Source organism: Megalops cyprinoides, chromosome 25 (genome assembly GCF_013368585.1).
Source record: "Megalops cyprinoides isolate fMegCyp1 chromosome 25, fMegCyp1.pri, whole genome shotgun sequence".
In the NCBI taxonomy this organism is placed as follows: domain Eukaryota; kingdom Metazoa; phylum Chordata; class Actinopteri; order Elopiformes; family Megalopidae; genus Megalops; species Megalops cyprinoides.
The window spans coordinates 16,686,455-16,713,594 of NC_050607.1; the positions used below are offsets into that span (position 1 = coordinate 16,686,455).

General features: G+C 39.6%; 1 protein-coding gene across 3 annotated transcripts; it reads right to left on the reverse strand.

Moving 5' to 3' along the window:
• Positions 1-133: 133 nt before the first annotated feature.
• Positions 134-26,900, reverse strand: LOC118772097 (kit ligand-like). 3 transcript variants are annotated; one of them, XM_036520359.1, is made up of 10 exons: positions 26,703-26,900; positions 10,207-10,314; positions 9,500-9,550; positions 9,009-9,164; positions 8,685-8,868; positions 7,425-7,484; positions 2,254-2,351; positions 1,814-1,923; positions 1,523-1,573; positions 134-590 (listed from the first exon to the last, which is right to left on the reverse strand). In XM_036520359.1, exons 1-9 carry the CDS (start codon positions 26,715-26,717, stop codon positions 1,543-1,545), a joined length of 813 nt encoding a protein of 270 aa, XP_036376252.1. In that variant the 5' UTR covers positions 26,718-26,900; the 3' UTR covers positions 134-590; positions 1,523-1,542. The 3 variants fall into 3 exon arrangements, with proteins under 3 accessions (XP_036376252.1, XP_036376251.1, XP_036376250.1); XM_036520358.1 differs by having other exon boundaries at positions 8,685-8,865; positions 9,500-9,556; XM_036520357.1 differs by having other exon boundaries at positions 9,500-9,556.
• Positions 26,901-27,140: the final 240 nt, after the last annotated feature.

The following is a 27,140-nucleotide window of genomic DNA, read 5'->3' on the forward strand; positions in this document are numbered from 1 at the left end:
CAGAAACCATGCCATCTTACAGAGAGGCTGTAACATTGATCGCGTAGTATTGTCTCCTTACATACAGAAAGGAATAAATAGACGCATACTGTTTTTTTTTTGTTATAAAAAAGGCAACAATAATTTGCAGAGAGTTTCAACACCAAAGTAGTTCCGGAGTCAAACCATGGGACACACTGCAGGTGAATGTGTCACAGTGACTGTTCCCCACATTCGTGCTTAGCAACTGCCCATGGAAAATGAGAGGCTAGTGATAGTACTGTCATATGGTAAGAAATCGGGACAAAGACACGGGCCACTAGAGGTAGTCATGAAACAATTATTTTCCTCATATAAAAAGCCGTCTGTATTAGTTTCTTTTTTTCTTGTCCACTTTGGTCACTATTTGCTCAAAGAAGCGAGACCCTGCACCACCTAAACCTTTTTGAGTGCAAATACACAGAATCACAAATCTGTTGGTCCATCGACTTTCGATGCCTGGATTCCAGAAGAGTTCCCTCCTCGTCTTTTCCGGAGCGTTCTACGACCAGTTCGGTTCTCTTCCTTTCCGCCTCAGAAAAGTGGGAGCTGGGGAGGGACACTTCTCCTGTCTGTGGAAGACAGAGAGGTGATTTTGCCAAACCGATTCTTTGACAGGCCAAAGCAGACGTCACGGCAGAGCTGTGCTGTGGTGGCTATCGTTTTCCAGGGCCAAAAGTAAGAAGATCCATTTCCACCTTACACCAGGCCCTGGCCCTCTTCTGACAAACACTGATGGTTGTTCAGTGTCACTCTTGGAAAGACAGGGAATTCATTTAGCTGCACTGTGACAAGAGTCCATGTCAAATTTGCACATCTGGTTTTAGATGAGGAGCCAGTGCAAGTCCTTCCTGTCACAGAATGATAAGAAATTGGATTGGGTTTTTATTTATTTTACTCTTTTTTATTTTCAAAATGGAGCTTCAGAACATTCATCTCGGGAAGACAGAGAGAGGGGTAGAGTCACATCTGCCACGAGGCTTTTAGGAACAGACACAGCCAATAGAATTGCCCCACCAGAATTTTCATGTTCCAGCAGGTGTCTTCCACCAAAACATAAACATTTGTATATGTACTTATTGTACTGTAAACCTCCACAGTTCATTCTTGTGTCCTACCACATATAACTACACAGTGTATTTATTAAGTATTCAGATTTTAATAATCATCTGTACTTGATCACAGCAAAGAAAAAAAAAACGAGTAAAAACCTTTTTGTAAACATATTAGAATCGTTTCGAAAAAACATGATGCAGACTTTAATTACAAAATGTGTTTTGGAAAAATTAGAGGAAAACCCATTATAAAGCGATGGCAACAGACTTTTATTTTTACTGTAATGCTGCAATTACTAATGCTTGGCAGGACTGTTGTTTTCATGATAATCCAAAACTTTCATAAAATTTTTCTTGCCTGAAATCTTTTACTGTCTCACTATTTTTACTAAGCTTCTCACGTGATGTTTTTTCATGCTTTTCATTTTGCATTTAACAGCGTTTCTTACCAAATCTCACAAGGGAGAAACTACATAGCTTGAATGGTGTTCAGTTTGTTCCTGTGAATGTAAAAGAACACATGAATAAATGATCAAATAAATTTAAAAAGCACAAACAAAAATAAATATAATAGAATAGTCCCGGTTTGTAATTTCAAAAGCCACAAGGTGACCTTTAAGAAAACATGCACAAGTGACCTTGAACATAATCAAGAAAAAAGGAGTTGTGTTTTTAAGATAAAAAAACTAAAAACTAAATAACTTAAGGATGAATTCAGATGGGGATATAAATTGAATTACTTTTCTTCAGATATGTCATCTAAAGGCGGTCTGTTCTCTTCCACTGTATGGAAGAGGTCTCCACTTTCAGGATTTCCTTCTGAGGAGGGTGCTCTTCTTCTGTTTTTTACCTGGAACAAAAAATTCTAGTTTCCTTCATACTGCACCTAAAAACATACCAACATATGTACTGTAGAGTAAAAAGGGGCTGCATACTAAAAATAAAGTTTTAAATTTTAGTTTAGTTTTAGATTTAATCTAACTACTTTTTTTCTTAAGTGTCAATGACAAAATCAAGCAACGAATGTATATTTCCACCATGCACAATATTTTTTTGTTCCTTTCCGTGGCTTCCGTTGTTATTTATAAAAAGAAGAACTACAACTTAAGGCTGAGGACACACACATTATGTTACATAGCAGTATTGCTTCATAGGGTAGTTTCCTGCAGCGATTCCTTACCTTCCAAACTAGCAAACACACAACTGCAGCCGTTGGAATTAGGAGCAGTGACAGAAGGCTTTTCTGTACAACTTCTGGAAAGTACTGACGTTCTGTCCCTGCAAAGGACGACAGTAAATGTTTGTTAGCAAAATCTCAGCCTTGAATGGACAGATTCACAGAACAAAACACATTAAATAGAAATGAGCAGGGCACAAAAAATGCTGTGATTTACACTGGCATCACTGGCTCATGTAATTAGAACAAATATAATTGTAATAACTCCATAAGCCAGTCTGTACCATCAGAAAGTACTCCAGTGTAATATGGAAATCATTTACATGTACACAACAAGCGGTCTGGTGACAGCTATATCCGTGCTTTGTTTAAGTAAGTGTCACAATAATTAAATGCCTATAATATACGAGAAACACCTGCGTTCATCAACACGAAGTCTTGGAGCTAAGTTGTTTCTAGTTTTTTGTAATGAATATATATTTGTAAGACGTTATAAAATCACGCTCCTGCAGATTTTTAATCTTGCAGTTTCCATTTTGATTCATTTAAATCGAAGTTCAGTTGTCCATATGTATTGAAATAATATCCTATAATTAAAGGAGCAACTTTAAATAGCTTTTTCCAGCACTCACATTAGCAATGATACTTTGTCAGCCCCAGCAGAAGAACCCTCTGTGGGCGTGTGCAAAGGAGAAATTGTCAGCAGTTCATTGAAGTCTAATCAACGTATTTTGTGCAGGACACTTATGAGTACCAAATGCTTGCTATGGTGTAATCACTGTGGAGATGAAACAGTGTTTTGTAAGCCAATTAAAGTGAATCATCTTTACTTTCAGCCAAACACAGTACGAGATGCCTTTTATAGCGGGATTGAGGAAGCATTTGTAATGTTTTCATTCACAATTAGAGCAGTGACTCAAGAGTCAAGTCTGATGCGCAGATGAGCTTTTGTAATTGACATTTGAAGTTGCGATGTTAGGGAGCAAATACATGGTAGTTTAAGACTGTACATCACCGCTGTTTCATGGAAACACTTTTGCCTGTTCGCCTGAACTATAACAATAGTAACTGTGGCATTTGGTGTACTACAGCAGCCTCTGTGACCACCCTATAACAGGGCTTAAGCAGTTCCTTGTTTTGGCAAATTTGTGGCTAATACAAATTGACAGAATACCGTAGTGAAGTCCGGTGTTTCATCAGAAAAAGTAATGATGTATTTTTATCACCAAGAACAACTGCAGATCCTGTCAGGAGATGGAGAATTTTTGATTTTGCCACCAGTAAAATCAGTTATGTCAAGAGGCAATGGAACGCATCAAGTTAATTGTGATATGCTATCTGTACAAAATGTTACCAACAGGTGAAATGTCGCTGCTGCAAGAGAATGATTTTCTTGTCTGTTCAATTGAATGTGTTGAGGCTTCCAACATTCCAGAGACATGTGTTGTTTAATGTTGAAATTGGCAGACAATTAGATTTGTCTGCTTGTGTTTAAGAGAAAAAGGCGGTGGAATAGTCTGTGATTACTATTTGGTAACAATGTTCTGGAAAATGATAAAGGTGATTCTTCCTCAAACTCATGTTCATTGGTGTGTTTTTGACCATTTGAATATAAACCAAAGACAGAAATGTTTGCTGGGATAATGAGTCCAAACTTCTTGACAAATTTAAATAATTAGCGTATTTCACAAAATCTGGCACATTTTCACTCAGTGCACAAATTCCTACCTGCAAATGGGGCATATTTCGACAAACTTCAAAGCGGATTTAAAACAGGTGAGGCCAAAGAATATCTGCGGACGCCCCACTCATGTGCACTCCAGCATCCACCGGCAGTAAGGATTCACTTAGATGCTTTAACGTCATCTCAGCAGGCAACGCTTTTCATAACTTTACCAAAACTATTCATTGGTTTCAGAGGACACGGCATATTTACCAAATGCTTTGTTGGACATGAGGACATTTGCGGAAACATCTGGATTTGGGTAAATGTACCCAATGATTTCAGTGCGCATCTGTAGATACATCTAAAAGTGAACTCGGGGTATATATTGCAACAAAGCAAACCTCTCGTGTCATGATTCTCTTCACAGAGGAACACAGTTTGTTAAAATAGTGATTAAGCTTAGCAAAATGGCAGCAGAATCCTTAAATAAATCCTTAAAAAACTCCAGTGTCTGCAGTCTTCAGAGTCTTTAGTTGTTCATGTGTTTCCCTGGACAAGGTCCAAAGCACAGTGTCAGCTGATTTCAGTCAAGAAACTATGAAATGAGAAAATGCTTGAATTACACTTGACTGTCCTCTACACACTTACAGGCAGCTTACAGCAGGGGGACAGCTGATGGCAGAGTCAGAAGCAGTATTACTGTGCCCCTTTGATCTCTGGGTAATTGGCTGATGAAGTTCTTGACTCAGTGAGTTAATGTCAGGGCTGATGGGCCTTCCTCAAATACAGGCGTCATTATATGGGTTCAGTACATCATTATTTATTCGCCAAATGCTACTGCCGTAGTCAGTATGTGGTTTCTGTCGTTCTTACACAAACACAGACAGACACACTGAAATATTAGGTGAAGCCCCTTATGGTTTACATCATTAGAATTAGCTGTTATGACCTTGGGTCGTATCAAGGACGTAAGTATCTCCAGCATAGCTCAGTATCTCTGGCAGAGCACTGAAAGTGAATTGCCTTCCACATCCATTGTGGGAGCCAGAGGACCACATGTGGTCTCCTTTCACGGCCCGTAGCGCGAAGGCACTAAATCACACGCCTCTCCCCTGACCAAACAGGCTGTCGACACCAAAGCCGGGCTGTTGACATACCTGTGGATGGGATTACTCTTATTTGCCGGACTGGTGGCGGCCCTTTAGATCGACTGCTTGATTTACTAGCCAAAACCGTGACACTAAATGAAAACAGTCAGCCGTTATCCCTGACAAATTTCTGTCCTAATCCGTCACTAAGCGCTGGCCCTGAATCTGCGCCTGTGTGCGGCTTCCTACTCTTGACACGGTAGACAGGCTTTTACAAGGCAAAGACATAAATGTGACAGATGTTAACATTCCACGCTGGTGATTCGGATGAATTCATCCAGGTCACTCTGCGGACTGACCTAAGTGTAAACCAATAAAAATACCACTGAGATCCACGAGGTCGACCCGGTCCATCAAATATGTTTTAATGATAAAACAGCCCAAAACATGAAAGCCGGTAGTGATGCACGGGTCTGCCCATAACCCACGGGTCGGGCGGGTTCGGTAAGCTTACTAGAAAATATCGCGGGTTCGGGCAGGTCAGGTCAAAAAGTGACAAAACAGCGTTCCGACTAAGTTATAAATAACTTACAGAAACATTGCGTGCAATAGGCTTTGCGTTATAGGCTCTTCAAATTGCATGCTCCAGGAGAGGCTGTGATTACTAGTCCACCTTCCACCTTCTCTTCCCCCTCTCTGTCACTCTCTGTCTATCTCTCTCTCAAGCGCGCACGCACCGGAAGGTGTAGGTCCTCTTATGCCCTGGATGTCAATAATCTGCATTACCGAACTATAAAGTAACCTGCATCTATCACACATCTATCTCTTATAATGCATTAGGCTAGGCCATAATTTATAATTATAGCCTGGCCAAATAGCTTATGAGCAGCTTTATCATCAATTTGCGATTGTGGTTTTGGTCAATGCATGTGTTTTAGAGTGTTGATAATAGGCTTCACCTACAAGTTTTTTTTTTCCCTAAGTGGTATCCGTAGCTTTTGTTTAGATTATACACCGCCAAAACTCTTTTTTTTTGTTCAGAAAGAAGAGGCTACCACTGACGATATGGCCGACTTAATCAAAGAAAAGTTAAAAACGGGCAATGCTAATGTTGCACATGAAGTGAGCTAAAAAGGTATGGGAGAGATTCGGGCAGGTTGTCCTGTCCGATGACACCAGCCTACGTTATCTGTTTGAGTTGTGCGGCATTGTACAAATATGATGTTCATGTCTTTAATGAAGGGTTACTTGTTTTGCTGCTATTCAACAATAAAGAACACCGTTTGGAACAATTCATCTGTTTATTTAGTAGGCTAGACCCAGACGCTAAGATAAGGCTAAGATACAACAGGCTATGCCTTGCAATCAATGTATTATGCTAACGTTTAGGCAAACAGTCTAAAAACGAGATAGTACAATGCTGCTCACTTTGCTGTAGCCGTGCTGTAGCTTGTGCAAAACCTTGTTGTCTACACAAGTGTCTGTCCTTTTTGAAACGTGCACTAAATAAGAAAACGTTATCTCTTACTCTATGATATGGATACCATCGCTATACAGGTTTGCAGATTGGGTCAGGTTCGGGTGGTTGATTGACGCATACTTTGGGCGGTTTGGGCGATGCGGATTGGCTTTCATAACGGGTCGGGTGTGGGTGTGGGTATACATTTTCATTCATTCTCTTATGGGTCCTGTACATTACTCCAGTTTTCAGATAAGGTAGATTGCTTGATTAACTTGGACTGAATATTACCCTGTTGTAACATCTGATTTCAATTAGGGTGCAAGTGTTTACAGTTGCCATTCCGAAGGCATGCAAGAGAATAATTTTCAAAAAAACAGTTATCTCACACATAATAAAAAGGAAGTATGTGTTTTTTGGATCAGATTCTACACAGAGCATGCACAACGCCTCTTATTCCCCACATCCCGTATGCGAGACTACTGTATATTTTTATTCATGAGGCTTGTTTGGAAGTCTACAGTTTGTCTCAGATGTCATTGTAAAAGCACAATGAAGGGAGTCCGGCTTGCTTTGGTAATGCAGGATAGAGTTTCTCCTCAAAGGCCTTGTGAGAAAACTGTGGTCTGGTCTGAAACTACTCGAAAAATGAAGATAGCCTTTGCCCCAGAGGTTCCTCGTAAATCCCCCTCAATTATCTCAGTTCATCTGAACTTTAACCCAATCACCAAAGGAAAACAACTTGCCTTCTCTCTTTTATATTTTATAGCACCTAAAGATCTCTGCAACGGAGAAACCTGTTTTTGGGGTAATACAAGTGTAATAAGAGGTAAAAATACGACTTCATACATTTCCCTATGTGCACAAAGTTCAGAGCGCTGTGGTTTATGAGATAAATGTATTTGGATTCCTTTTTTTCTGTATTTTGGAGTTTGAAGTTGTTCCCAAACTGTAGACTTACGCATGCTGCAGTCTGGCGCTGTCACACAGCCAGACACTTTCGGGGAGCTGGTGAGAGGTTCTACGAAAAAAAAAAAGAGGGTGGAGTGTTAACACACTGCGATGAAATCAGCATATTGTGCTGTGACAAGTGAAAAAGTTCATCCTACAGTAGCTTTCTTTTCAGTCCCTGTAGCTGACAAAAGATTGATCCAGGGCTGCTATTAAAGGCGTGGATACTGTGGGAGATCTGAAGGAGGCCGTGTAATCGTGTAATCGACACGTTGACAATTGTGACTCGGTTCTTCTCACCCATTCCCAGGGCCCGCAGGAGGGATACAGTATCTGGCCCCTGCTCTGCAGGTCACCTGTTGTGATGCTAACGCTGAATATTAACTGCAAGCCGTAAAAGCAAGAAATGAATATATAAACCTCTGACAGGACACTTTGTGTGAAATAACTTCTAATGGTGTGAGGTAATGCTAATAGAGATGGTAGTCAAGCAATAATGATTAATTATGAGTGGCTTTTTTATCTAATGGCTTCTTTTTTGTGGATAAACTGCATCTTATCTACTTATGGTCTTTGTTGATGTAGGGCACTTAGGCAATAGGTTGAATTTATGAATTAATGCCACATCATTATTGTTGTTATTAGATCTTCCCTCTCCACTTCACTCTGTGCCTATGTTGTATCTAATGTATTCTAATGCCTCTTTCACAGCCTTGGATTAAAGCATTTTCTGAACCAATAATAAATTAAAAAAAAAGTGCAATAATGTCAAAATAATGTAATAAGGTAAGCATCTATGACTGCATTTTTTAGTTAATTACCAGGTATTTTAGCAGCAGCCTTCTCTTGTGCTTGGAGAAGGCTGTGAGAGGTCTAGCCAATAATGAGGTAATATCCTGATAATTTCTCATGCATAGGATGATTGTCATATAGTGCACTTATCCCAAGAGTGCATATAACAGTTGTAAACAGAGAACTAAAACACAGGGTATGCAGTATGCAAGGTATGAAATTTCTAAATGTTAGAAAAGTATGTTAGCCTTTAACAAGGAAACCTTGGACCCCTTTTCATTTTCACCATGGTGCACTTTGTCCTTGACTTGGGTCACAGAATTTATGCAGGTGCTTATATTTTCTATTTCTATATATTTTCATTCATTTTAGTGATTCCCAAACTTCTGATTGGGCATTGAGAAAATGAACACTTGCTTAAATATGATGCTCAAAATTATGAAGGGCATGTACTGAATACAGGCTTTGATATACTCACCTGTTGCAGTTGGTGTTGGAGTTGATGGGGTTGCTATTGTTGTAGGGCAGGAAGGAGAATCGCACCCTGTGCTTTTGTTTTCTGAAGCGGCAGCAGCTAAAAAGTCCTTGACATAGTCAAAATAGTTGGCTGTCTGCCATTTTTCATCTTTGTAATGACATTCAAACTCTTCCATCATCATCTCCTAGGGACACAGAGAAAAAACCCTTAGATTAATCAGCCCTGATGGAGAAACACGTTCACATAATGCTAGGCTTCATCTCAGAATGGATGTAATATAAATGTGGTAGGATCGGTGAACATCAGAAAAAGGAGGCAACCTACCAGGTCGTTCCCAATCCGATACCGCACGTCCTGCAGCATCTGGACAAGGACACTAATATCGTTTCTGTTGGAGGATATATTTCCAAACATTTCCGCCAGTGCTGTCAAGCTCACCTCCAGATGAAACACGTTTAGCTCGACCCAACACATCCCACTCTGAAACACACACAGCAAAATTGTTACAAATAGCCAACAAGATTTAACAAGATTTAATACTTGAAAGCTGTTGTCTTGAAAGCTCATGTCTCTGAAGACTTAACGGTGTAATTGAATCAATTATGAGGCTAAATTGACAAAGGCAACCATGTGCCCAATGCAGTTTTCTCTTTCAAGAGTTCCAGGGTAAGGAGAGGGGTGGTCTAGTCCTGGCCTGTACCACTCTCTCTCTCTGTCATTCTCACTCTATGCTTATGTGGGTGCAAATTGCTTTTCTTTAGTCAGCCATCGTATCAACATTACTGAGTGTTTGACAAAAACTATACATGACTTACCACTTCTTTGGGAACGAAACGAACAGGAATCTTGTAATCTTTTGGTATATTCTGTTTCTGCCAAGAAAGAGAAAACATTCCATGGATTATGGTCATTTTAACCTCATTGCAAAGGCTCTTCTCGGTATTTGTGTGGTGCTGTGTGAAGGGCCTGGGCTTGTTAACCTAGCAGCTGCTGTTGCACCCTTGGGCTGGGTACTTAACCCGTATTTCCTCAGGAAATATTCAGCTGTATAAGTGGATGCCATGGGGAAAAAAGTAAGCTATGCAAGTTGCTCTAGATAAGATAAGTGTTTGTAAAGCAAAAGTAATGTAATGTAAAATTCTCTGGCTAGCTCCAACAATGCATGCTGGGTAAGTGAGGTGAAGCTGCAATGAGCAGTGGGCCAGGATTATATGTTTGCTTACCATAGAGTTTTTCTATACATAATGCCAAAAGCCCAAATGTTTCAAAAAGAGAAGCAAATCTATTTCAGTGTAGTAGATATAATAATGTGTGAAGTACCTCCAAACATAAAAGTATAACTACTGCCAAAAATAGATTCATATATTTATAAAAACATTAAGTTGGATGGAATTTAAGATAAATATGACAACCCCTTTGTGAATGTATTACGAAGCCTGGCTTTTTCAGTTCACTTTCAAAACATCCTCAAGATATCCACCTGGCAGGTAGCCAAGTGTGGATATCCAATTACAGATTTTACCAATAATGAGATCCTGTCGTCGTCATCAGATGTTGGATTTCCAGTTCCACGTGAACATGCAGCAAAAGTGGTATAAATTAGAACGCAGACACAAGCTCTTATCCAAATCTGAAAAAAATGAGACAAGCACAAGGCAAAATATTTAGAAAATAACCAGTGTCTACCACTACTATTCAAGACTGAATCATTACAAACAGCGAACATGAGGAAAATAGGATATTACATGCCATGAAATATCTCTCCTGATAAAAAAATACACCGCAATTGAATGTGTACATAGCCTTGTTTACCACTACCAATTTAAGCAGTGGCCAACCCACAAAATAAAACAAAACCAAAAGACTGTCACAGATCACACATTTATTATGACTATGACTTTTATAGTGCAGATGGTATTTTCCCAAAAAAGAGCCACAAAAAATATGTTACCATCATGTCAGTGCCATATATTACTTCTCTCAGTTTAAAGGGGCTAAAATATTTACAAACTATTTGGGTGCAGTATATTTACTCCTCTTATTTAAACATGTAAATAGATTTTTTAAAACTAACTGATATACATTCCCCCCGGGAGAAATTTCTTTCATTTTTGCAATTCCTTTCATTTCATTTGAAAAATGGAGTCCTTCTTCTCCTGACATATTCTGGTGCCTTTGAACTACAGTCAAAGATTCGCTACAGGGACAAGAAACTGCCGCTCTACAATTGACATTGAAAATTCAGTATCTGGTAATCCGTTTTCAATGGAACTTAACTTGGCAACAACTTAAGAGGCCGCAGGACCTCCTCAGCCGGATGCCCAGCGCACAGCACCCCTGTTAAGCAGTCTTAACTGTAACCTTTCTGTATGGCCTTCCTCCACCTCCGCATGTTGACGCCTGGTTGTCAATTCCTTACACGAGGCAAAAGCATTAATATCGCTGTCAGCCCCCCACATTGATAAACTCTCTGCAGAAGACGCTGGAGAAAAAGAATGCGACCGAAAAGCAGATAAAAGGCTTTCAAGTGATTCGGCTCAGGGGTTCTAACCTAATTAAAGTGACAGCCTCTTTCTGCAAAGTGCGATGGCTTTCTGGAGGCCGAGCAGTCACCGCCGGGTTCAGCGCGTAATTAAGCGATTAACACGTCAATCACTCGGATGTAATGGTCTCTCCGCCTCTCCCGGCGCCTCTCCCCCGCAGCAGCGGAGGGGAAGGAGAATTCCAGACGAGAGAGGGCAACGGTAAAATGAGGCACAGCAAAAGCCGGCCCAAATTAGAGAGCGGAGGACTCGAATTAGAGTCCAGCCCTCTCCTTCAGGAGAAGAAAGGGGAAGTGAGGCATTTCTTAACTTAGCGAGATGAGTGTGACGGACAGAAGGAGGGTGCGGGTGGTAGGACGGGGCCCGCCGTATAATAGCCCCTTAGAAATCCCTTTCCAAATTCGATTTTGAGGAGTCACATTTCTTTAGGGTTATGTTGTCACAGAAGCCAATGTAAGAGCCAGGTTTCTCGCTCTGACGTACTTTGGTTCAGCAGGCATGCTGACAGACTGCTCACTGTTTTATTTGTTTGTTTACTCCTGTCTGCAATGGCAGAGTCAGGCCTCATCTGCCAATAATGTGTTATTTTCTGACATTTCGCCTGCCCCCTGCCAGCATGTTGACTTGTGACTTTTTGGCATTTAGGCAAACGTGCCATCGTTAAAAAAAAAAAAAACAAACAAAAAAAATGCTGCCGCAATCTTGTGCTGTGGTGGTATAGCTTTCGCTGGTATTCTGTGGTCTGTGTACCAGTCTGTTACTCTTTATGGGAAAAACCTGGTAAAAGCAGGATTGATGTCATCAGCAACTTCCAAATGCACATGGTCATGTAAGTGCCTATCAATGAGATAGCAGAGCACTCATGTTGACATCAGTGGCCCAAGTCCTGGATTGTTGGTAATGTAATGGAATTGCTACACTGAATTTCTACTGGTATTGGTATCAACTTCAAGCTGGGGTGTGCCTCGTGTGCATGTAGACCCAGTCTCTTCAACATATGTTTCTTATTGCATCAAACAGACAACAGATTTATGTCATCCCACACACATTTTTGCATGTGTGTGCGTGTGGCCACTACCACTACACCGCTCCATCTCCAGACAATGGGGGCAGTAATAAAAACATTTTCTCTCCTCCCTTTCTGACTCGGGGGTTTCGGGGCTGTAGCTATGGGACTGAATTGTGAGTGGGGCATTTCTGTATAACATAAACTGGATGTTGAAATGCAAAATGAAGGCCAGCATGAGCTAGCTGCCAAGATACTCCGGAAGCTCTGTAAAATAAATAATGCATCACACACTGCGGATTTGCAAACAGGTCTGCTAGCCTTAGAGACTCCTTTTCTGCTTCCAGTGTATTTAAACACTATTTACTGACATGACACTATGTAAAATTTGTTTCATGGATTGATTGTATTCATGAATTGAACTTGAGTTTACTTTTCTGTCACTCTTGAGAAAGGGAAGGCTGGAAATTTTAGTAAATATGTTCACAGATGTCCAAAATTGTGTGATAGAAGTAAAACCACTGCTCACCCAACCCCCACCCACCAAAAAAAAAAAAAAAAAGATGTCATCAAAATGTCATTGGGATGTTCTGTGTGTAAATGAATTGTTCATTTAAGGACTTAAATGTTTTTATGAATGGAGACTATAGGCTGGCCCCAGGTCTGGACAGTTTCTCAAGTTAGAGTACTGGGGACCTCTGTTGCAGCACTGATCCAGAACAACAGCCTCTTTAGTGTAAATCTATCTGTGGCTCTGTTCTGGTGAGCTTTCCTGATATCATATCAAACAAAGCCACACTGCTTCAAAACACCCAGTTGAGCTTTTTTTTTTTTCATCTTTTTTTCCCCAACTTGGGACATCATCCTTTGCAGAACTCATGTGTTGAAAATCAGACAAAAAAGCTTACAATGACATCAGACAGGTTTAGAATGCCGAAGATGTGCATTTAAAATGTTTGGTGGAAACCAATAACAAAGTGTGTTCAGCATAACTAGATGCACACAAACAGAATTGCAGCTATGATGTCATTGATAGATAAGATAGTGAAGCTAAAGCAGACATAGCTTTTATCAGGTTCGAACACACGCGTCGATTTTGTTGATCTTATGGTTCCACATGAACATGCCTTGCTTAATTCTGAGATTAATACAAATGCTGTGCAAATGCAATGAAAATGCAGATTAAAAAAAAACATCCTGCTTATTTTTCCTTATACTTTGGCTTGGAGTTTTTTATAAGTGACCCATATAGCTACCAAATGTAACATTATGACTTTAGTGCTTTCCAGAGATGAACAAAAGAACATGTCTAACAAAAGGTAACAATGATTCAATTCACTTACATCCAACGGGCCAAACAGCCTGTCCTCGCCACTTCTGATGTTCTTAAGAACAAATTGCAAAGTGTGAGGACTGAGTTGCCCCCATTTTTGTGATGTTGTGTCATGTGCTTTCAACTGAGTATCTTAATTACATGACGCAGAGTTGCACCTAAAGAAAGTGTATTGCAGTCTGATTTTTGTTATTCCTGCGCTGGGATCAACCACTGGCAATCAATCAGCACCATAAACAAAGCGGAATATGAATCTCCAGTTTTCCTTTGGATACTGTAACATATCATGTACACATTCTGCGTGTGGTCTCAGCCACAATTTCTCGAGGAACACAGTGCAGATTTATCGTAATGACAACCACTTTCAGTCCGGAGGAACCACAAGTTAAAACGTTTCCTCGAGCACACGATGCAGGGACGGTCATTTGTGGCTCAGAGGAGAGCACTGCCGAGAGAAAAAGGACCGCTTAGCTCAAAGCCTATTTGTTAAATGTTGGCTTGACACCAGAGTGACATGGCAGTCATCTTCTTAAAACAAGCCCATTTCTTTGAGCGCCAATTTATCTCGCACTGCATACTTAAAGTAATTGGATATTGCACAATGGTGCTGTAGAAGCCTAGAGGCCTTTCTACTGTCCCTGTAGTCAGGGCAGGGCCCTCTTCCTCAGTAGGTTGATAGGTGAGGTCCAAAACTAATCATATATAGGCTAAACCCAATGGAAAATTATGCCCTGTCACAAACACCACCAGATCTGGTACCTCAGGTATAGCTAGCTCTTTAAAACAACATACGACAATCGTTCATCCTCTGCACACATTGTGTCAGCTGAGCATCTGATGGATTGATATTAATATAAAAAAAAAAACCTTCAGTTACCACCCTTCCAAGGAATTCATGAAAACAAGCAATGAATCTGACTCACAGTGTGCTATTCGTAGCGAAGAGTTCATCCAGGTTCAGAAGAATTGGGACAACATGAAACAGGAAAGGCATGGAAAAGCCTGGGACTCATTTCCTTATCAACAAGACAATTAGGTTATAAGTGCTGCAACAAGCTGCTAATCAAAATTATAACCATTCGTCTGGCCAGTATGATTAGCTGACATATTCTATTGGTAAAAAACCCTTAGTCACGTAATGTTCCGCAGGAGTGAACATTTGATTCGGAAATAAAATCTCCAGAGGGATAAACAGAGACATTATGAGCTTGTTATGGCACGTAGATCTATCTTACCGATCTATCTTATCTTATCTTATCTTTATCTTACTTGATGCAATGTGTCATTTTAAAGCAGGCCTTAAAAGCCATATGACTGAGAGAAATAAGATCTTATTCCATGTCGGTAGAGTCATCATGAATTGTCGTAGTTTTCCCTCACGGCAGAACTCTTGTTTACTGATTTCACCGATGCACCTGCGTGTGTGCATAAACAGCACTCTAATGAGAAGCTTTTGTCTCTTGGAATCCGAATCAGCAGCCAATGAAATCCAAAGCCTCTCTCCCTGGGCTTACGCACATCTGAGTGTGAAAGCGTACACTTGAACTTTTAATTCAGAAGCAATGAAAACGCATTCCATACTGTTTGCTTTTCTCAGCACTGTACAGCACTATACAGTAATGTGAAATATCTTCTTCGTAACGTCCCCTGCTCCTTATGGATTTGAATCCTCTGAGACTGACATTATGCCCTTGAGCAAAGGAGTTTACCTCAGTGGCACTGGTAAAACTCCTTGTGTATACAGTGAATGGGTTGTTGCATGGGTGTGACAGAAAATTGCCTGAATAAGCACAACTGCCAAGGATTACTGAACTGATTGATGCATGGTGGGTATGGAACTCCACACTGCTTTATATTTTAATTACAATTATTTTAACTGTTCTTCTCACAAGACAATATTGTTCAAAGCGTACTGGGGGCAGGATCCACATATGACAGTGTTTCATATAAGAATTTCCTGTCCCTTTCTTTACTTGGAATCCATTTCCGAGTACCAAAAAATCAGATTTTACACAGTGTGGGATAAATATTTCACAAGAACATTCTGGAGACACACGGGGAAACCTAGACTAGGGAAAACTCCCAAGCTGACACAGATTTCAGAAGTCCAGAAACAAGTAACTAAATTTGACCATTAGTGGAATAACAAGTAACCCTATGACTTAAGATGCTTGGTGTGGTTTTATGAAAAAACAACACCTCCCATTGTGATAGTTAAATTCCAAGGAAGGCACACAAATCACACAAAGCCCTATAGACCAGCGCTACAGGACCCATCAACTTGGTCAACCCCTCCTCAGAGGTTCATATTACTAATATAACCCTAATGGATAATGGACTGTTCTCAGTTTTAAAATGATCATCTCAGTTTGATATCCACATTCAGGGACAACAGTGAGGTAAACTACATAAATGATGTGTCAAAGGCCAGCCCCACATGTGCTTTCAAGTTTTTTTTTGTTTTGTTTTTTGAGTGAGCACATTTTAAAAGCATTTGGGGGCTATTAAGTTTACAAGGATCTAAAAAATACCTTTGAACACCTGAAGTGAAATCATCCTCTCTATAAAAACCTGCATTATGATGCTCTGTCAGACTCAGCTGGTTTATAATTCCTGTTACAGCTAAGGGGCTGTTTAAAACACTGTAGCTAAAACAAAAACACCATCTTTCTGTTTACGATCACCTTAATGCCACATTTAATTTCTTCTTCCTTTGTTTTTCACAGTATCTATGAAGCGGGACCCGTTAACTTTGTTTACTCGTTTGAAGGCCAGGATGTAACTTCTGCCTGAGTAACACTATTACCTGAGAGTACACACATGGGCACGCGTAGCCCCGTGAGTGATTCAGTGTTTTTAAAATTAGTCATTAACATCTCTCAGTGCAGTGTTGGAGAAATTCAAAGTGATGGTTTAGCTTTACACAGATAATGAATGGACTTAACAAGCCAAAAGTGACTTGACCAAAGACAGTGAGTTTTGAGTGCCTCGTGTGGGTCATATAGAAGGTATTGGTTAACCATGAAAAGAAGACATCATTAGATGACAAGTGTGTCTCACTTTCTGCTTCATTAAGTTGTTGCTGAAATACAGTCCAGTGTCATATTTCGGTACTTTCAGGAAATGGTACACATCATTTCCTTCACAGTACTCAAATAACATGGAGTCATGCACTCATGTGCTAGTAAAAAATTGATGAAATGCCTGTCATTGACTAGCATGCAATAACTCAAAAGCATATTGCTTTTCTGCATAACCAAATTAGAATATATCAAGGAACATGTTGGCCATAGACTGTAAGAGGCAACTGCTCATGCTTTAGCCTCTATAATCACCCCGTTGCATAATATTCACAATATATTCACTCACAAATATTTACTGTTGCCTTACAGACACCAGAGCTGTCAAACTCTTCCTGGAGAGCAAAATGTACATTGGTTTTGCGCCAACCTCTGCTCCGAAATTCAATTATTTCTGTGGTTCGACCTCTGCTTCTCCATTTCTGCAAAAGATAAATCACAGATGAAGGCTGTCCTTGCCTCTGGGTCTCAGGAAACATTTTCTTGCAGCATGCGCTGTGAAATGCAAAGGTGTAAATGTTTACAGTTTATTAACTAACTGCATTAATTAGGCCAGGGTAATTTGTTCGAACACAACTACATACACAGCCCTCTGGGAATTTTGTTTCCACCCTGAGATTACTGGATCTTCCACTTTTTGCAAGAGGTTTGCAAACATCGGTGAGGAACTGTCAGGTGCTACTCTCCTTTATGTATTCCACGTTTGACTTCTTTCGCTGCATTGAGGAAATGTTACATTTTATTCTTAAAACAGGATGTTGGCTCTTGCTACATTTAGCTATAAAAGGCTCAGATGTGGACCCTGACTAAATTATTGCACTCTGTATTCCTGTAAAAATTCATCCATGGGTCTCATGAGTAGATATAGATAAAATGCAGAACAAGGACACTGGAAAAATATTACAGATGGTTCTTGACCCAGGTTGGCATGTCAAGTATGCGCTGTAGGGCCTGTAGAACTACTAACCACTTCACCCATTGAGATCACATTTTATTTTTAGCTTTATCTATATATTGAAATATAATCCTGGGCTGAACAACATGTTTCTCAATACATTATAATATATTTCATTTGCATATGAGCAGGATTCATCGACATTGTTTCTAGTCTGGTGATGAAACATCAGAATGAATGAAATTAATGAATATTACATCAGGCCTTGAGAAAAAACAAGTTATGAGACATTAACATATGGCAATGAAAGCAAAGAAATGCATTTCATTAACATAAAGCAGGAGTAGAGCAAAAGCACTCAGCCCACAGCAGTGGAGTCCTCAGAGATTGTTATTTTTGGAATGAAGAAGTAAAGCACACACACACACACACACACGCACACACAAATCTCAGTCATCACAACAATGTGTCCTTTTCCAAGACATTGTGCAATCATTTGCATCTTACAGATTAATAAAAGTGAAAATGACTGTAACATAAATACTCCCCGGTACTATCCTGCTGGTACATTTTTTTTTGGCCGCAGCAATTTGTTTAAAAACCCTGATTACCTTTAAATTTGTGAGACCACCCATAGATCAAAAAATACTCTCTTTTATAGAAGTTTTATTTTAACCTTTTGTATTATTGCGTGGTTTGGAAACTTAAATTTGTCCAACAAGAACAGATTTCGAAGTCTTGTTGATATGGCCAGTAAGATCTCAGGGGGGAGTCATGCCAAGCTTTTGGACATTTATAACAGGCAGGTCCTTAGGAGGGCTATTGGATCGTCAGGACCATCCACTCCAGGGGGAGTTTGTGCTATTGCCCTCAGGTCGCTGTTTCAGGGCTACTGTTTGTAGGACTAAGAGACTCCGTGTCTCCTTAATCCCTAGTGCAACTGATATGCTTAAGGGCAGATAGCAGTCTGGTTTGCATTCCTTGCACTACCTTGTACACTGGCACATTTGCATATTTGCACACTAGCATATTGTACTTGGTATGAATTTCCTTTTGCCGACACATTGCACATTTGTACATTTGCACACCAGCATATTTATTTATTTTTGACTTGGTATGAACTTCCATTCCCTGCACTAGCTGTACTATGTACTGTACTATGATTATTGTGCTGATGTTGTAGTCGATGTTGTCCTTTTGTATTCTGCTGGATGTGAACCCTGGCTGCAAAACATTTTTCCCCTAGTGGGATAATAAAGATAACCTAACCTAAAATAGCACATTATTGTTGAACGAAAAGGCTGCATTTTGTAATAAGGCCCGCACACATAACACCACCTACATTATTTGAAATAATAATAGGGTAACATTTGGCTAACATTTTCCATTTTCAACTGTACTCAGAGAACCATCAGAGAACATGTATTATATTTTATTGCACATATTCATATTAATTTTTTTCCACCAAAATGTTTGAAGCCGGATAACAAAGTGAATTCCATGTGAAGTCTTTCAATAATCCCAAATATACTTGCCAATGCTTGATAATTTATTATAAACCATGATATTGCAATGTTACAATGCACTTCTGGATATTACTATACTGCTCATTTGCTGCCTCAAAATCATTTTTGCATTGGTTGTCACCACTATGTGGTTAATTATCCATGTGTACAGATGAATACTAACACGAGCAAATCAGATTGACTAACTTTTGAGTGGTTTCCTTCCCTTTAAATCTGTGGCCACTCCTGGATCACCAATGTCCTTCAGTTATATAGTAGGAGTTACCTTTCACCTTTCACTTACACCTGTAACATCATTAACCTGTGACGTACGCAAAAATAAGTCTGAACTGAACAAGTAGGAGCTGAGGCAGAAGAGAAGAGAGGCAGTCCAGTAGGCTTCCAGGACTTGCCTCTCTTGCCCAACAGGAAATGTGATGGTCCAGTATGATGATAGCAGCATGTGGTAATATTTTGGCTCATTTTTGGTCTCAAGTTACAATATTGACAACATGGACAGCAAGCAAAATAGAAATTTCTTTAACATATTTAGCTGGCTAAGGCAGCTCACAGTTGTCGCCTAATTTGAATATAGTATATTAAAAGATGAAAGTATATGCATACATACACACATGCACACACACATACATACACACATGCACACACACATACACAATAACTACAACTACAATCTCAGCCAAAGCCAGCTGGCTTGTCAAATATGCTGTGAGGTTGTGTATGGAAACTTGTGTGCATGGAAAACATGCGTATGTCGTAAACATTCAGAGAAGAGCAAATAACAACCGTGATCTGGTCTACCATCAAAAGGGTGTCGGCAATCGTACACGGACAGTCACCCCTTTGCTGTCCTTGCCTAGTCTACCAACAGGAATGTCAGTATTTCTTGAAGCAGCGAACAGTACTTTTGGATTACAACTTATTCTTTATGAAAGGAGAAGATGGTGAGTCAGTTCAAGCATCAACCAGCCACATGAACAATGCAGGTCCATGCCCCAGGTCAGCCTCAATATGATGCAAGTTGTTAACAGTATGGGTATACATGCAAAATGATGTGGATACGCCAGAATTTCATCTGTGTGTAGGAGCAAAGTTTGATTAGCGCCCCCATGTCGTCTCATAAGGTGTTGTGAGTCATGTTCATCTCCTTCATACATTTCTCCTGAATACATGTCTTTTGTCTTGTAGCTGGATTATACCTGTATGATACAACAAAAGGATGAGTATCTTAAATCACAGTAAACTAGATAGCTTTGTCAGTAAGGAGTTACTTTTGGGGGTTCAGGTCTGGCATGTTTGTAAAGCTGCTTTATGATAATATCTGTTGTAAAATGTATTATAATGTATTGATCTGACTGAAACACAGCGCACGGGCAACTGACTTGCTAGCTAGCTAAATGAGGTGGTGGATGTTTTCAGTGAACCAGCTATAAAGGCAGCTAGCTAAATGTCCTTTGCTTACCGAAAACAACCATGGCTGAACTAATCGGTAGTGTTAGCCTGCTGGTTACTTTGCACTGGTGTGAAGAACAGACTCTGTTACATTTAATTTACCAAAGCTAGCTACCTTGTTTGTAGACGTCTGATGGAAAGTGTATGCTAATTTTTTTTTTTTTTTACTTTTACTTTTTACTGAATGCCAGTTTCATAATAAAACAGCAACCATTACTGTTCGCATTGCGTTTCAAACATCAATCAATTGCTAATTCCCAACCACTAAATTAGAAAATAAAGTTGCTAGGTCGCTAGCTAATCTTGTACACATAGTTCTACATACTAACTACTTTCAAAACTAAGCAAGCTATGCTACATTAAAATTAAGTGCAGTTCTTATCATTTTTTAAGGAGGGGCACACAGTGGCAGATAAAAGCTAAGGGATACGGGTGGGTATGTTGGCCTCGCCTTTGTCTCACTGCTCTCATGCACCCCACAGTTTCTCAGGTACCAGTTGCTTTGATGTCATCAGTGAAGCAGCACCTGTCTTCCAATGAGTGCCCGCTCCACTGTAGCGTGCTGTGTAACTTGCATTGCAATGAAGAGCCTTTGTCGCAGTGAGATGAGCCTAGTATTTAATTCTCAATCCCAAATTAGGCTAACATAAAGTGGAAGGAGCTTGAAACCGCCACAGAAGAGCTGCCGCTAACCGTGGACATTGTTAGAAACATGGCTTAGTTGCACCGCCTCCTGAAGACGCACTTTTAGAAAAGGAATGAATGAGTCAATTAGACAACAATTATAAGACATCAATAATTGCACAAATGTAACTGTTTATACATTAAAAAATAATTATAACAGAAATATCAACTATTGAAAGGTATTTAAAAGTTAGGCTTGTGTGCCTTGTTCTGAGTCATAATCACAATTTACCTGAATAAAGCTATGGAAACATTCTCTGTTGTTGAGATTCATTAGGGAAATACTGTCCTATTTTCTTTACACTTACAAGAAAGAAAATGACCACTTCAGAAATTCTTTACTGATAAAAACACTGAAAACAGACTACTTTTCCAAAGGTAGGAAAGCAAGTTCATGTCTGAGGGACATTTAATTTTGCCAAAAATTTTTATTGGATGTTTGTCATAGTCTAGTCTAGTCTGTTTATGCCTTACTATGTATCTGTGTCTTGGTAGTTTAAAAACACAATTAATTATTAATTATTTAATACAATTAAACATTGAAGAGATTCCTAAAAGTTCTATAAGGAGGTGTGGATTTACCCAAAATAAGTCATGGGCAGAAGAATCTGAAAGCCAAACACTACTTTCTGATTCATCATGACCTCTAAATGATTGTTACAACACTACACCTGTAAACATTTGGAAGGCAGGGACCTTACAATGGCAGTCTAATATAATACACATTTAATAACAACAACCAAAAAAAAGAATGCTCTTTTCTCACCTCTCCACTGCCTTGATTAACAACATTTTCTTGCTTAGCAGACTTGTATCTGCGGTGACTTCAATTAATTTTACATCACTCATTTATACAGCTGAACTTTTACTGGAGCAATTCAGGACTTGAAACCTTAGGAATGAAAGTCCACTTCCTTAAACACTGTGGCTCAGATCCAGAACAACTGCTAATCTCCATCTGATAGAGTGTTGCGTAACAGCTGTAATGAAATTGTCTGTTAAGGCCAACTAACCTTAAGTCTACCTGGTGTTTATTGCAGTTACATACTGGGTTACACTAGCACATATATGTTTCCAAGCATTTCAATTCCTTTCAGCCTGCAGCTGAAAGGTCACAACCTTTATACATGCAGTAACTTGGAAAGTGAATAACTTCTGATAAATCAATGTGAAATAACCAGTTTTGGGTCACTGTTTTTCTGCAATTGCAGGAATGAGGACAAAACTGTAGAATTCGCCTTGGGGATTGGATATTTAGTTTTCTCAGGAATTAAGAATTTAAATCAGGTAGTTTTCATGTAGTCTATTGCACTACAGCTGGAGTAATATGAGTTAAAAAGAGAGCGCTCAGTTGTTTTAACCAATAAATTTGGAGAGAGGGGGTGCAAACTGACTTTTCTTTAAAAAAAAATACAAACAAAAATGTAGTTGACGTTTAATTTTCGAATGGCTGATACCTAGGCCACAGTGAGAAGCAGTTTTGCAATTTGAGAGAGTGGTTCTGCCTCCTAAGAAATTGTACCAGGTTTGCACTCAGAAGCAAGCCATTTTAACTTCATTGACACCTGTTTAATAGCAGCTGGCTTTATTTTACAATTACTGTATTATTACGGAGCATGACTACAGAGGTTTTGAAGACATGTTCTGGTATTAAATTTCATTACCCTACGTTGTAATGTTAGAAGTGTAAGTTGGGCCAACATATGAAAAACAGAGAAAATGGGATAAAAACACAATTTAGATGGTATTTGGATGGTAGTGGCCCTACAGTTTCTAATCGTCTCCTAATATTTTCCCTCCACTCAGGCAAAAGCCCTCTCAGACATAAAACAGTGATCTCATTCCAGTTGCTTACTGGCGAGCAGAACACAACAGTCCCTATTGTGGTGTGTTGATGATACAGTCTAGGCTATGATTTGATAAACAAATTCAGAGATTTTTTTTTTTTTTTTGCAATTCCATGAGAGATTTTGTGTAAGATTTGTTTGCTTCTTATTAATGGTTACTGTGGTGCATTTTTGTCTATGTATCATCTCTACATTTTTAATAAGTGACATCAACATATTTATGCACTGGTTTGTAAAGGTCAGTGTTCCCATTTTGATGAAATGGATGCTGGACAAGCACACGCCCTTATTGTCAAAAAGCGTTAGTGTCCTAAGAGATAGTTGCTTGATCACAGACAATTTTATAAAGATACAACACATGACAGAGGAGGCCTGTAGATCTTTTAGCTTGAGTGAGGGCTTTGGCATACTGTCAGTGGTCTGAAGCTGTTTCTATGGTAGCATTTTCTATGTAGTGTTTACAGCGATCCAGAGCTCTCAGAGGTTCCCAGGGGTCTGCTCATGTGCCTTTTTTGGCTATTTATTCCCAAAGGCAGTAAGTGGAATTTTAGTCTCAATTATTCTGCAAAAGCCACACCTCCCTACTGCCAGCACAGTAACTAATGCCTTTATAATATTCCTCCAGACTTTAGTGCCTGCACTAATCTCCCGAAAGGCTCCAAATCAGGTGTGCCCTGAAAGTCAGAAAGAACGTACCTGTAAAGCTATGTACACATGTTCATTTAATATTTGGCAAGAAAATCCAATTGCATTTTCACCTTATCGCTAGTGATTATTTAAAATATACAGGCCTAATTAATCAGTTTAATAAAATAATAAAGCTATAAATATTAAACATTATTGTAATATTTGATAATACAGACATAAACTGCCTGATCATTCAAACACACTGAACCACTACATTTTAGTTGTCTTACTTGATGACACAGAACCCAGGTTTAACACAACAGCTTTAAACACTTCATGTCCAAATGTCCAAGAAAAACATATGGTACAGGTGGAAGAGTCCTATCTAAACACAACCTCTGAACACTGTGAATAGCTGACCTTGCACCTAAACCTACGTACATGTTTCTTGCTACAAACCTGTAGGTAAATAAATTATGAGCTCTTCATAAAAGGGGCTTCCCTCTGGAGGGGGGTGGGGTGGCAAATGCAGACCTCTCAATCCTCCGAAAGATTTCAGGAGCGAGATGTCCTTAGATTGAGGCAGCGGTCTTGTTTCAGACAAAATAAAACCAGAGCACTGGTTGTTAACAAAAGGAGTGAAATGCAGCTTCTAGTAGGCAAGGTGACTGAGATACCTGAGGCAGTCATCAGGGTGATTTACACATTCAAAACATTTAAACCATTCTGTGAATGCGTGAGGGCTGTCTTTTATCTTTTCGCTCGGAGTATACTAAATACCTAACTACGGAATTAGTACATTCTTTGCCTATTTGTGCAACACTTTCTGCAAAATTCTCCTTCTATTTCCCTCATATTTTTCAACATTGTGGTGAGCTAAAGTCTCCCAGACAAGCATCAACATTGCTAATTAAGAGCGTGTTAACATTTTTTTCCCCAAAATTCCTGGGTAAAGAGAGGCTGGCTGCCTGGCTACGTAAACTCTCTTAATTGGATTGATTGGCATGATTGGCTTAAGGTCAACACACACTGGAGTGAGTACAACAGAGGTTATCATCAAGCAGGATTCCACAACTCGTTATCCTAGCGGAGCGAATCAGTTTGCATGAACGGGCTCTTGCTGTACCTGTGTCTGATACGTGTAGTCTCTCCAGCTATCACAAAAAAGTGAGATAAAAAAAAAGGTGCAACAGTTTTGTAAACTGGCCTTGTGCCACTGTCCTAATGTCTGTCAGCAAACATCTTGAAAAGGTAATGAAAAAAAGGAAATGTTAAGATGAGGTCAGATGTTCAGTTTAGACAAGGAAATGTTCTTCAAGGGGAAAGGTGCAGTTTGAAATTTAAATGATTAATAGGCCACTGGACCTTACAGGCTTCACCTGTTCTAGATGCCCTTGGTGTTCTAGTTCCATGAGCAGAATCTACACTTAGACTCGTTTTAGATACTATTATACAACGTTCAGTAAATGCGTTATAGAGCAGCGTTTCTCAAACCTCTCCTGGAGGACCCCTTGTCCTGCATGTTTTAGAACTCTCCCTTCTCCAACACAACTGATTCAAATGATCAACTTGTTATGAACTCCTGAAGATGCTTAATAACAAACTGATCATTTAAATCAGCTGTGTTGGAGCAGGGAGAGATCTAAAACATGCAGGAGAAGGGGTCCTCCAGGAGAGGTTTGAGAAATGCTGTTATAGAGGACACAGCACAAACACACGCCCTAGCACACATAGAGACACAAACAACCTCATTGAAGACTAACTCATCCTTGGCTATAATAAGATGCATAGCAATAAAATACAAATGCAGTCGGCAATGTACAGAGCTACTCTAAAATAATACTTAAAACGTTATTTATATAAATATTGTATATTAAAGGCCGATTTGTCTTTTTAATGACGTTTCATTACTTGATTTGCAGTAATTCATCATCGTGGTCATAAAATACAAAATTATTTTCTGTTTTATCATATATTTCAACAACACTGACACTGGACAGACCCTCAAAGAACTCGAACATCACTCAAATAAACGATTTTGGACAAGACGGAGCGCAACCACGCCATTGTATTTCACCGTCTTGACAAAACGAACAGAGCTTGTTACTGCCAGCGGCGAGTGCACCAAAGAATCCACCACTACAGCTTTCGCCCCTTCTCATTCACCTGTGACATTAAGCATCCCCGCGGCTAAACAGATCCAGGCTAAGAGATAAACCGCAAAACGCGTACGACCACGTTTTCTGCATTCTGTTCACCGCAGAGCTGTGATGAACGAACATTAAGCCAATGGCCAGTATTGCATTACGCTCATGTCGTGTTCCCAAATTGATTCTGATTACTTGCCTTCAGTCGCGCACGGCATACGCCAAAATCATTTTACATTGTTACGCGCAACGTCTACTTGCAACCGTAAGTGTAAATAATACACAAGTGAATACTACCAAGCTCTAAAATAAACGATGTTTGTATGCTACAGCGCCCAGTGTTTATTGTCTGCTACTTAATTTCGTGGAATGAACTGTTCTAGTACTTGAAATAACTCTGTCGCCATTCGCTAGGAAATAAACTCATGTCTTCTAACATGCATGCAAATTAAGACATATGTAGATTTAATTACTTGTCAGATTATGTTTTTTACATATTTTTTTACTGAGATGGGTTGTCATGTGTTTTTCATTTGCGGGTGTTTTGCTTAGAATCGTAAATCCAACTCTACTCATTGCAACCCAGGACACTTTGCTCATCCAGTTCTTTTTAAATATGCGTGTTGTTTTTGCAGGTGTGGGGATTTGTAGGGTATCCTGCAGTATCAACAAGTGAGGAGCATGTAACAGTTTTTCCTTTACAGTACCGCTCGTACAGAAAAACTAAATCCACGCAATACTTCCAAAACACTTCGCAGCTACACATCAGTAACAAAAAGTTTCATGTCATAGTCACATTTCAGAGAGTTGTCTAACTGACAAAGCAAATACATCGACGCAAGAACACGTGAAAGAAAGCATGTAACTCCGTTTGGACTTACTTTTGCCTTCTTCATAAGGAATGAGAGGGGTTAATCCAATGTACTCAAAAGCCTATTTTATCTTACTTCTGTTAGAAGGACAGGGGTTCTCATAATTCCGCGGGCACATATCCTATGATCTCCGCTATAGAATCCAAGCAGGAAAATATCCAGACAGGCGGATAAGTAGACGCGTATTAGCGCAGGCTATCGTGTCTGCGGTGCTAGCGATATGAGAAAATGACTTTCAGACCACAGCGCCCTTTTTATCCGCGATACAAGAGCCGCCCACACGAGCTACTGCCACTGAAGCCCAAGAGATCAGAAGTTACTTCCTAGTTGCCACAGAATCGAACATTTCGCCGCTATCCAGGGCGAGTCTCACGGATGTATTTCGCATTTTATTACACTGTGCATTCGTGCTCATGCTTTTAAATAGTGAACGTGTGTGTTTTTACT

Excerpts from the sequence above, each read along its gene's own strand:
- LOC118772097 (XM_036520357.1), bottom strand. Across the intron at positions 7,485-8,684 it reads TCCAACACCAACTGCAACAG|AACCTCTCACCAGCTCCCCG; the intron begins GTGAGTATATCA and ends TTTTTTTCGTAG. Across the intron at positions 1,574-1,813 it reads GATGACATATCTGAAGAAAA|GAACAAACTGAACACCATTC; the intron begins GTAATTCAATTT and ends TTACATTCACAG.